The 13,009-nt window shown below is 36.3% G+C and overlaps 1 protein-coding gene across 1 annotated transcript; it reads left to right on the plus strand.

Annotated features, from left to right (window-relative positions):
- Nucleotides 1-1,752: 1,752 nt before the first annotated feature.
- LOC149136433 (general transcription factor II-I repeat domain-containing protein 2-like) lies at nt 1,753-2,274 on the plus strand. The gene has a single exon (XM_089348322.1). It carries the CDS (start codon nt 1,753-1,755, stop codon nt 2,272-2,274), a length of 522 nt encoding a protein of 173 aa, XP_089204448.1.
- The last annotated feature ends 10,735 nt before the right edge of the window (nt 2,275-13,009 follow it).

Consider the following 13,009-nt stretch of genomic DNA (forward strand, 5'->3'; position numbering starts at 1 on the left):
TTGTCTCTGATATCTGTTGAACACGAACATAGCTCTCAGCTTGATTATTCTGAACTGATCGATGATTTCGTGAAGCGAAAAGTGTACCGTGTTTGTCTTTGAAAGTTGCCTGGATTATATATTCCTATCTGGAAGCTTTACCAATTGAAATTTGTAATAGACGCAAATAAATTTAACTTGTACTTTTAAAGATGTTCTTAAGAATAACGTGAAGTATTGAATAATAGAATAAAGTAAAATATCGCTAGGAATAAAAGGTGCATAGATTATGAATTTTGATTGAAAGGATGGGGCCTTGAAACAAAAGCTTGCAGGGGGCCTCTAAAAGTCAAGAGACGAAGCTGCTAAGTACGTGCTTTTTTGCCGAGCAAATGGTATCAGAAAGGATGGTTATTTTAATTTCTAATGCTAATCATGTGATGCTCGAAACAGAACTGATCTTTTAATGTCTTGGCGCTCCTCTGTGAACCGCAAAGAAGCTTCATAGGTTGTGGCTTTCATCTGGGTCAGATGAGAAATGACTAATTCACGACATTGTTTATAACGAAACACGGTTTAATACAACACACAGTTCATTCCGAGTTTCAAACTAAGGACTGTTAACCACAACAGAAATAATTAGAGTTAGATAGGTTAATTTAATTAAGCAGTAAAATATTTCAACTATTGGTTGCTGTCGTAGTATTTACGTGATAGACAGCATGATAGAGAAACCAAAAATATATTTTTTCTAATTTCCTCATACAGAATACATCCGGTTGTAAATCTTTAACTAATGACTAAACGATAAAAATAGGAAAAAAAACAAAACAAAAATAAATCGCAATTCATAGAAGTTCATTGAACTGAAGATGTGTAGTGTGTGCTTAAAACGTTCCTTTCGTAACTATAGCATTCTCATTTCGATCTTGTTGCACTCACGGTCGCGAGATCGTGGTTTCAATTCCTTGACCGGGTGATGCGTTGTGTTCTGGAGCAAAACACTTCGTCTCACGTTGTTCTGCGATCACTTCGACACCTGACACGTGGCCCACAGTGCACCTGTTCAGGCAACGTTGATTTGATGGAGAGAGAGTGAGCTTAATGTGCGGCACGGACATTTGATTACTATAAACCATGGGTCACCAAACTACGGCCATTCGTCCGGCTCGCCGTTGTATGCTGGAAAAAATAAATATGCTTTTATTCTGCTTCTTACACTTGTATGTAAACTGAGTTAGTCATGTCGCGCGCTATGTATTTCACGCGCCATAATAGTTACTACAGTAGATCACGTGTGCCTCGGGCGAATCAGTTATTAGCGATTACAATCGAAATGAGAATATCTGACGCCGAGGCCTAAGACTGCTGTTGTTGTTTTCTTCACCCATCGTTATGGCTACTAAGAAGAGAAAGGTTGATAATGAATGTCGCATTTTCAATAAAGAATGGAGATAAAAGTACTTCTTTGTGGAAACAAACGACCAGAAAGCTAGCCGCCTGATATGCAACGAAAGTGTTGCTGTTATGAAAGAGTACAATGTTCGTCGTCACTACGAAGCAAAACATCTCTCAACACATTCTAAATATTCTGGAAAGTTGCAGTCCGAGAAATTTGAATCTATGAAACGTAGTTTGGAATCTTAAAGGAATTTCTTTACGAAAAAGTTTGTTGAAAATAAATCTATCATTCATGTAAGTTTCAAAATAGTGAATAAGTTGGCAGAGCGAGGAAAACCATTTACTGACGGAAACTTTCTAAAAGAGTGCATGATGGAAGCAGCAAATGACTTGTGTCCTGAAAAGGCTAACATATTTGGCTGTATCAGCCTTTCAGCAAGTTCAGTTGTGCAGAGACTAGAAGAACTCGGAGAGAATATACAATTACAGATGCATGAGAAAGCTAAGAAATTTTTGTGGTATTCTCTTGCAATGGATGAGTCTACTGATCTCTCTAGTATGTCACAACTTCTTGTGTTCATTCGTGGTGTTAATTGCAACTTTGAGATTATAGAAGAAATGGCATCCGTTTGCAGTATACATGGAACAACAACTGGAGAAGATATTTTCATAGAGGTGCAGAAAGCTTTGCAAAACTATAACCTTCAGTGGAATCAGCTTCGGTGTGTTACAATCGATGGAGGAAAAAAACATGGCAGGAGTGAGGAAGGGTTTGGTAGGGCGGATCCAGACCAAGTTGGAGGAGCTTCAACTTCCGAAAAGCTCTGTTTATACACTGCATTATACATCAGCAAGCACTCTGTGGAACACACTTTGATATTTCTTGCGTACTAAAACCGGTTACAACTGTGGTGAACTTTATTCGGAATCATGGGCTTAATCATCGACAGTTCCAGGTTTCCTCGAAGAAATGGATTCTAATTTCTGTGACTTGCTTTACTACACAGAAGTGAGATGGCTCAGTTACGGTAAAGTCTTGTTTCGTTTTTATAAACTCCGAAGAGGAATAGATCTTTTTCACACCGAAAAGAATAGAGCTGATCCACAGCTGTCAAATCCTTCATGGTTACCAAAGTTGTCATTTTTAGTTGACGCCACTTCTCATATGAATGAAATGAATTTAAAACTGTAAGGAAAGAATAGCCTTGTCTGTGATCTCTACAGAATTATTACAGCATTTCGGAGATAGCTATCATTGTTTGAAGCACAACTTGAAGAAGGAAACTTCTCTCATTTTCAGTGTTTTCAAGAGTTTTGCACAGAAAATATGGAGCATGTTAACCTCGACTTTCAGAAAAAAATTATTCGGGACTTAAATATGCATTTTTCTCAAAGATTTTCAGATCTTGACAGAGTTGAGAATGAAATTCTTTTGTTTGAGAATCCCTTTGGCTGTAATCTTGATAACATGCCAACTGAACTACAACTGGAGATTATTGACTTGCAAGTTAATACCTTGTTGAAATAGAAACACAGAGAAGTGTTTCCAAAATTGGAATATGCCTCAGAAGTGCCCTTATCTTTAGAGATGGCGTTCTGTTCAGCGGGTCAGTCAGATTCCGTTCTCACCAACTGAGTGAGTTGTTACCAAGTGACTAACTTATTTTTGCTTGGGGGTTCTTGTTTTTATAACTATCCAGATGGATAGACATATCGATGAGAACAATGGATTTCGTTGGTGGTACTTGTTATCTTAATTCTAGCTTTTGGTGGTCTATAAGAGGTTAGAAGGGTCAAGTGGCGAAGACATTATTTCAGCCCAGCTAAGGCATCTGGAAAATGTAAACTGTCAAAGAAAAACTATTGTTCCACCGTAAGAAAAGTTCTGTTGAGCAGTTACTTGAAATTCGGCTCTGGTGGATCGAATCCACTTCATGCCTGCAAGATCCACTGCGTAATAAACCTCTGATAAATGTATTCTCGTCTTCACTAGTTTGTTTGCGTAGAGCCTAACAAAGTTATAACCCTGTCATTATGTGTGAGATATTTTCGTTTTGACTCATCTAGGCTTAAATACCCAAATATCGGCTCCCCAAGACTTTTCGTTCCAGCAGGTCACATGACTTCGTGATTAAATGAACCTGCTGTTTGTATTGGTCGGTTTTCAGCCGTCCAATTGTGTTGACGCAACAGTTTGTTTTTCCTTACGTGGGAAATTAATCACCAGCTCCTGGGAGCTTACAACTGTCTTTAAGAACGACAGTTCCCGACTGCTCTAGATCATTGGTACACGCTACTGACCACACGCAACTCTTCTCCGGCAACGATGTATCTGACACCAGCCAGTCTCCGCTTTTATCTTCTCCACCAGACGCCTGTCTGCATCATTGCTGTATGAAGACCACATGACCAACAGACCAACGGCTGCCTCTACACAGCACCAAACAGTATGTCGCCTTTGTCTACAAGATCAACAGTCCAGCTTGACTACGAAGTTCTCTCACACATCTTTGTTGTAACCTGTTATTTTATTTTATTTCATGTATGGCAATCATTGTATTTTATAACGGAGAATAAATCGTTGCTTACCAGTTTCATTTCATCTCAAGTTATCCAGTTTTCACATTTCCTTCATTCACGAATCGTCATAAGTTTCGTTCGTTCCGTGACGGAGCTCGTAACTCAAATTACTCGTATGTCAAATCAATTTTTCCCATTGAAATGAATTGAAATGCCATTAATCCACCTCCCCCCCCAACACAGTTTTTTTGTTACATGTTTTTAAATAAGAATAATGTACTTATAAATAACGAATATTGTATTAAAAGCAATAGAATGTACTGCAATAATCTGGTTCTATTAAGTATAATGTACAGCATTTACCTTGGATATCAGACGACTTGAGGATGCTGACGAATGTAGAGGAAAAAGGCTGAACTGAATAACTGAATCTTATTCGCTGAGTTTTATCTCTTTTTGCCACGTTTTCCTCACTTTCATCTGCAGGAGTTTTCGATAAAAGCCTCTATTTCATCCTCCCTTTCAGAATGTTTCTGAAATGAGTTAGGTAAGTGTCATTTAATAACACCGTCGCACGCCCAGTTGCAACTTTTTCTGGGTGTTTTTTTTTTAAAATAAAGTTTGAGAGTTTCTTGCACATTTCCAACATTCCCTTTCATCGCACTTGTAGAGATAACCTCCTCCGCCTCCTCCGTCTCACCTATTTCCTTCAAAATCTCCTTGTGCTGCTGCGTCTGTAACCCCTTTAGCTCCTCCGTTGTCAGTTCCTCGATAAGCTCGTTGATGTCACCTTCATATCATGGCTCATGGACTATACAGTGGTAAGGTGCTTGCTTCCCAACCACATGGTTCCGGGTTCAGTCCCACTCCGTGACACTTTGGGCAGGTGTCTTTTACTATAGCAAGGGCCGACTAAAGTCTTGTTAGTGGATTTGGTGAACGGAAGCCCATATATATATATATATATATATATATATATATATATATATATATATATATATAGTTTGTGTGTATGTGTGTGTATTTGTCTGTGTCTGTCCCCCCACTATCGCTTGACAACTGATGTTTGTGTGTTTACGTCCCCGTCACTTAGCGATTCAGCAAAAAGAGACCGATAGAATAAGTACTAGGCTTACAAAGCATAAGTCCTGGGGTCGATTTGTTCACTAAAGGCGGTGCTCCAGCATGGCCGCAGTCAAATGACTGAAACAAGTAAAAAAGAATATATATATATATATATATATATATATATATATATATATATATATATATATATATATATATATATATATATATATATATATATATGGATATATATATATATGGGATAATTATAATCCTGTTTATTACCTCATTAGCGCGTCATGCCAGATCTTGGCTATGTAGGATTTCAAAATCAAAAGGGGATCCGTAAGATTTCAATTGATATAAATGGAAGCACTGCCCAACTCCAAAGTGAGATCTTGTACGCTTAAAATAAGTCCCGCAAAGTTATGATTTCAAAGCATCATCGACCAAATGAAAGTTTTGAGAGGAATTTATTTGGAAATGTCACAATATATAAATAAACTTAATATTTATAGCTTTTAATTGATATCTCCTGCAGGTTTTAATAACAAGTATAGAGATAAGTCAAAATAAAGTTGAAAAGCGGTTGGAATTTATCTTGTAAATCAAAGCATTATCCGTTGAACGACCATCAACTGTTTAATGGCTTTTGTGACGACAATAACGGTAAGATGAGATTTGCAAAGGACGTCCGCGTTTCTAGTTTCTTTATCATGCGGTCTATTACGTAAATACTACGACAATAACCAATATTAGAAACACTTTACTGCTTAATTAAGTGAACCTATTTAACTCTAATTATTTCTGTTGTGGCTAATATTTAGTGATCTCTGTTGGGGTTCCGTTATAGCAGGTATATATTATATTAGATTATATTAGAGGAAAAATCAAAACCAAGGCAGAACGAGTATCTCAAGTCATTTAGAATAATTTAATTAGGGTAAGGTGAATTTGAAGTCATACAGCCGTTTCTGGGATAACCCAAGTGGTAGGTTAGCATGTCCGTGAACTGGGTTTGCCGTCATTAGGGACAAGGTATGTGTATTTTAGACGGGGGAAATTCATAGTTTACAAAGTATAAAATTCACATTTTACAACGGATAAAATAAATGAATAAAGGAGTAAAATAGAAGAATAAAGAGTAAAAGTAGTTAGAAGAATATAGGCAAGAGAATAATGTTCACAACTCATCTTTTTCCAGAGGATATGGATGTTGGTCGGTACTTCCATGAAGGTACAAGTTTTTAGTTAAAATCCCAGATAAATCCTGGCAGTATTTTGGTAGTGTTCTGAATGATGTATTCATATTGTAAATATGTATATAGAGGTAGAAAGTATGATGGACATAAATGGCTTTTGTGAGTGGGTGTATGAGAGAGAGAGAGAGAGAGAGAGAGAGAGAGAGAGAGAGAGAAAGAGAGAGGAGAAAGGATTAGAAAATAAGATAGTGGCAAAAGGGTAAAAAATAAGAATAAAATAAAATATAAAATAAAGGGAAAAGTAATGGCAGATATATAAAGATTCAAAATTATTCAGTTGAAATTAGCTAGTTTCTAAGATAGTTATATTGATAGAAAGGCAGGGGAAAAAGAAGAGAGTGTACATTCACACACACACGCACGCACACACACACACACACACACACACACACACACACACACACGCGCGCACACACACACACACACACACACGCATATATATACATACAAATACACATACATATATATATATGTATATATAATAATAATAATAATAATAATAATAATAATAAAGTAACAACAAAAGAATGAGACCTCGATATTAGGTAAATGACAACTTACTGTTTGTCCTAAATTACACACACACACACACACTATATATATATATATATATATATATATATATATATTGTTAGGCCCGTAGATGGATGTGGTATGCATATTGATTTAGTTTGCATTTGGACCTATAGAAGAATTTAAAGGTGTTGTAGAACCTATGACAACATGTAGAAAAAGCTTCGTGTTGTTTATTTAGTAATTGTAGTGAATTATGTACTAATATTTGGAAGGCTTCTTTTAGGCATAGCCTACAAGTGAACCACTGGCCTTGGTATGGGACCCCGGAATCTATTATGTCCCAGGATATCTTGTATGGTACCAGGGAAGTAGACATGTTACACTCCTCATACTTAAATGAGTTTGTATGTGCAGAATATCTCTGTTTAGAATTAATAGTAGATCCGATATAATAGTTAGTAGAATTATATGCAATATGTTGTCGACCGTGCATTTGTATACTACGGGAAATCTTCTGCAGTAGGCTTGCAACGGGCATTCGGTCGCGGATCGGCAGTTGTTCTATCTGTCCAATGAATATTATTAGTGGAAAGAGAGGATGCAGTACTATTTACGGAGAAATTAGAATTTAGGGTGTTGTTAGGGGATTGACACGCATTGTGATTATTGTTGTTGTTATTGTTATTGTTATTATTATTATTATAATTATTATTATTATTATTATTATTAGTAGTAGTAGTAGTAGTAGTAATGGTATTATCACTATCAATAACACTAGTAATTGTAGAAGTGGTGGTATCGGTCGCATTAGAGTTATTGGTATTAGTGGTGGTGCTTTAAGTATTCTATTTTATTCCTTATAAACTGTGAATTTTCCCCGTCTAAAATATTCTTACCTTGTCTCTGATGACGGTATAACCAGTGCACAGACATGCTAACCTACCACTTGGGTTATCCCAGAAACGGCTGTAAGACTTCAAATTCACCTTACTCTAATTAGATTATTCTAAATGACTTGAGATCCTCGTTCTGCTGTGGTTTCGATTTTTCCTCTAATATATCAATAAAAATATGTGTGTGTATGTGTGTGTATGTGTGTGTATGTGTGTGTGTGTATGTATGTATGCACTTACATATATGTACATGTGCATTATGTATGAGTGTGTGCGCGTGCGCGTGTACGTGTGCGCGTGCACGTTGGTGTGTGGGTGGGTGGGTGTTTGTATGTGTGTATCCTTGTCTGTGTTTCTGTTTCCACTGATTAGCAACTATTCAAGTTATGTTGTCTTTAATGAGTAAACAAAAACAATATAATACAACTAGTTTTTAATGACCAACCCGAAATAGCTCAATAAACTAAATTTGTAAGTAAGTTACTGACTTCAATGAAATTGACGTAAATCCCTGAATGCAGTACTCCAGCCTGGCCACAGTGAAATCAGTAACAGTAAAATGAAGTGTTAGTATATGAGTTGAAATAAGGATCTTAATGGCTTGTATTATAGAAGCTCTTTGTGGTCGAACATTATCCGGGTTGTTAATTAGGTCTCTGTCATGTGAGAACTAATGACAAATCATTTCTAGTATAGATCGTGTGACCAGCAACTAACTATTACGAGATAATCAGATGTCGCTCTGAATTCTGAATCCTCCAGGATAGATTGTATTGTCGTGGGGATTGCTTGTTTGTGCATGTTGCATTGTTGAAGACCATCATCGTGTGGTTTAGCTAGCTGCGTGTATTATAAAAGAAACCACCTCACGGACGTTTAATAGATTCATTGATAGAAATGATTCACTGTGTTGGCTATCCAGGAAAGAAAAATACAGATAATAAAACTGCCAGCTGGGAGGAGAGAACCGCACTATATCTTGTTGAAGGTTAGCTGTGGCACACCATGTGTTATGACCGAAGCCGTCTCTTGCTCGGGGTGGTTTGCTTGGTAAGTTAGGCGCCAAACTGTTTAAAAAGGGTAAAAAGGGGGACCAATTTTAGCACAGCCGAAAAAACCCACATCATGCCACAGTTTTACGCTGATCCATCGATTTATAGATCAATCACGTGAAACTGAAGTGGAGTACTCGTGATTCCTAAGTGGTTATTTCGCGGTTGAGGTTCGAATTCCTACAGTATCACCCATACGGGGCGAATAACTTTATTTTTTCGCAACAAAAGTTGGTATCGTATTTAGTTTAAAGAAACCATCTTAATCTTAAGAAATGTAAACTTTTCGGATTCTTGCTGTAGATCCTTTCTAGAAAAAAATCTACTCTGACGCCAAGGGAAATAATATAGAAGGATCAATCGAAAATCTTGTCATTGGCTGTGCACACGTGACAAGATCTAAAACTTGCAAAACATTTGTGGTCGATCGATTTACTGTGGGGTTAATTTATTTTCAATAATTTTATGAGTTACCTTGTCATTTTTGTTTATCCGACATCGGTGGTGCAGTGCAGGGTGGGGGAGAAGGTAACACTTTTTTTAACTAATTCACTCCAAATATATTTATTTACGCCGACGTTACCCTCTTGATTTGAGAGGAAGAAAACCATAGATTCTTTGAATTCAAAAAGTTTATTGAATCTATTTATATGGAGAATACAATTATGAATATAAAAAGTATAAAACAAATGCGATAAAATAAATTAACATCCTCATTACGAAATAAAAGGGTTTTTCTAAAAACATTTTCACTTCAACAATTGCAGCGTGGAAGGTGTTTATAAGCCATTGAAACACACACACACACACACACACACACACACACACACACACACACACACACACACACACACACACGTATGTTTGTATGTATGTATGTATGTATGTATGTATGTATGTATGTATATATATATATATATATATATATATATATATATATATATATATATATATATATATATATATATGAAGATAGATAGATATATCTTATTAGCTGTCTGTTAGATCGATAGATATATCTTATCAGTTAGCTGTCAATTTGTCAGAAAGAAAATCTCACTCAATTTAATTAACAGTGCTTGGGTGTTTCTATAGAGCAGTGGAGGAAGTAGTTCTGAAAGCGTAATTGCTAGAATAAGAACGGACTGGGCAAAGTTCAGAGAGCAACTACCTTTGTTAGTAACAAAGAGCCTCTCCCACAGAGTGGAAGGTAGATTGTCTGATGCATGTATACGAACAGCTATGCTACATGGAGTGAGACATGGCTGTGACTACTGACGACATGCGAACGCTTGAAAGAAATGAAGCCGGCATCCACAGCTGGGTGAGCAATGCCAGTGTGACTGTAGGATAGAGTACGTGATCTGAGTGAAAAATTGGGCATACGAGTCATTAGATGTTGTGTCCCAGAGGGAAGACTGTGCTGGTATGGTCATGTGATGCGTATGGATGAGGACAGCTGCATCAAGAAGTGCTGATCTCTAACTGTGGGGGGAATGTGAAAAAGGGGTGGCCCCCACGTTGACGTAGGTGAGAAAGGATCTTGAGATTTTGGGCCTCACAGAGATGACAAGAGACCGAAACGTCTGGCAGGTTGCTGTGATTGAGAAGACGCATCAAGCTAAGTAAAATCGTGGCCGTCCATACCTACAGACATGCCCTCTACGTCCCGCTCTCAGCTGAGAGGTCCTACTTTTGAGAGCTCGTAAAAACACCGGTGCCGGTGCCGCGTAGTCGCGCCCGTGTCGGTTCCACGTAACAGCGCTCGTGCTGGTGCTACATTAAAAGCACTCAGTGCACTCTGTAAAGTGGTTGGCGTCAGGTAGGGCATCCAGCCGTAGAAACCATGCCAAATCAGACAAAATGGGGGTCTGGAGAGCTCTCCATCTGGCTGGCTCTTATCAAACTGTCCAATCCATGCCACCATGGAGGACGGACGTTCAATGATGATGATGAATATATATATATATATATATACGATTCTCTTCGAAGAGATTGTTACAGCAAAACGAATATGGAATCTGAAACTAATTATATTGACTAAACTGATTAAACTCTAATCTTTATTAATTTCTTATAAAGGCAACTGTTGACTCTGTTAGAAAGAGAAGCAGATCTCATTACAATATTCTTTTATTCTTTTACTTTTTCCAGTTATTTGACCGCGGCCATGATAGAGCACCGCCTTTTAGTCGAACAAATCGACCATAGGACTTATCCTTTGTATTCTATCCGTCTCTGTTGCCAAACCGCTAAGTTACAGGAACATAAACACGCCAACATCGGTTGTCAAGCGATGGGGGGGGGGGACAAACACAGACACAAAGACGCACATAAATATATACATATATATGACGAACTTCTTTCAGTTTTCGTCAAACAAATCCACTCACAAGGACTGAACTCGGAACCACGAGGTTGAGAAGCAAGCTTCTTGCCACTCAGCCACACTTGCACCTTGGCATTATTAGAAAATTTTAAACATGGAATATATTCAATATTAAATTCTGTGATGCATTTAGTTTGGTGGCGCCTCACGTTGTGGTGTCGTGGCTTCTTTTGACTCGGAGTCATTTAAATAAAAACTCTATATTACTCATATAATACTGACTCAGCATAAGTGAAAGTTCAAATCGACCCTGGAGGACTCGCAACGTGACGTCACGAAGTATCACTTGACACAGACCCATTTAACAACCTGGATGACACTCATCTTTCAGAAGTTTATCGCCAAACGGAGCAGTGATGCTATTTTAGGACATATCTCAATATTTGCATTTCCTCTGAACTTGAATGCTCCATAGTTGTATGAATTGATATTTTGTTCTATTTTTAGACTTGCTTTTAAGTCATCGTTTACTTATACAAAACGCTTGCATCCGGATATAGTCAACATTATAAAATATGGAACGATGGGAAGCTAACATTTCTCATTTATAAGGTCTTGTAAAGTTGGTAGGTACAGTTGGTAGATTTCAATAGATTACAATGAATTCTTTTCGCCATTTCATTTACTGGCTTTCGGGGAATCGAATGAAAAATATTGTAATTGTCGACTAACCACTTCATCTTCTCCTTTAAAAAAAATCATTTGTAGTGGCTTTACACGGACGCATGACCAGCTGAGAATGGCAATCAAGTTTCTCTCAAACAACATCCTTTCATCTTAAATATAGAAAGATTCATTGTTATCCCTGATATAGAAACATGCAAGATACCCACAACTGGATAAAATGTCATTGATCATAGGTCTCGAAATCACTGTGAAATAACAACTCTTTTATGTCTATTCATATAGACTTAAACGTATGTTGTATACGTATATATATATATATATATATATATATATATATATATATATATATATATATATATATATATATACACAAGGACTTACTTTTCGTAATGACATAAAAAACCAAGGCTGTGTACATTATAGAACATTTATAAATAGAAGATCTTACAGCTGTTTCCAGGATATTTATTATATCCCTTCATCGGAGACGGTCTGAGAGGATGGTTAAGCAATAGTTAGTTTAGATCTTAAACCTCTGGATCTGATTAACACAACTATCGCTCATAACCTATATATATATTTATATATATATATATATATATATATATATATATATATATATATATATATATATATATTTATATATATATATATATATATATATATATATATATATATATATATATATATATATTTATATATATATATATATATATATATATATATATATATATATATATATATATATATATATATATATATATATATTTATATATATATATATATATATATATATATATATATATATATATATATATATTTATATATATATATATATATATATATATATATATATATATATATATATATATATATATATCTTTTACTCTCTTTTACTTGTTTCAGTCATTTGACTGTGGCCATGCTGGAGAACCACCTTTAGTCGAACAAATCGACCCCAGGACTTATTCTTTGTAAGCCTAGTACTTATTCTATCGGTCTCTTTTGCCGAACCGCTAAGTTACGGGGACGTAAACACACCAGCATCGGTTGTCAAGCGATGTTGGGGGGACAAACACAGACACACAAACATACACACACACACACATATATATATATACATATATACGATGGGCTTCTTTCAGTCTTCGTCTACCAAATCCACTCACAAGGCTTTGGTCAGCCCGAGGCTATAGTAGAAGACACTTACCCAAGGGGCCACATATATATACATACATATACATATATATATATATATATATATATATATATAGTTATTAATATTTCTAAGTCTCTCTAAAGGAG

Source organism: Octopus bimaculoides, chromosome 3, assembly GCF_046866305.1.
Source record: "Octopus bimaculoides isolate indiv1 chromosome 3, ASM4686630v1, whole genome shotgun sequence".
Taxonomy (NCBI): domain Eukaryota; kingdom Metazoa; phylum Mollusca; class Cephalopoda; order Octopoda; family Octopodidae; genus Octopus; species Octopus bimaculoides.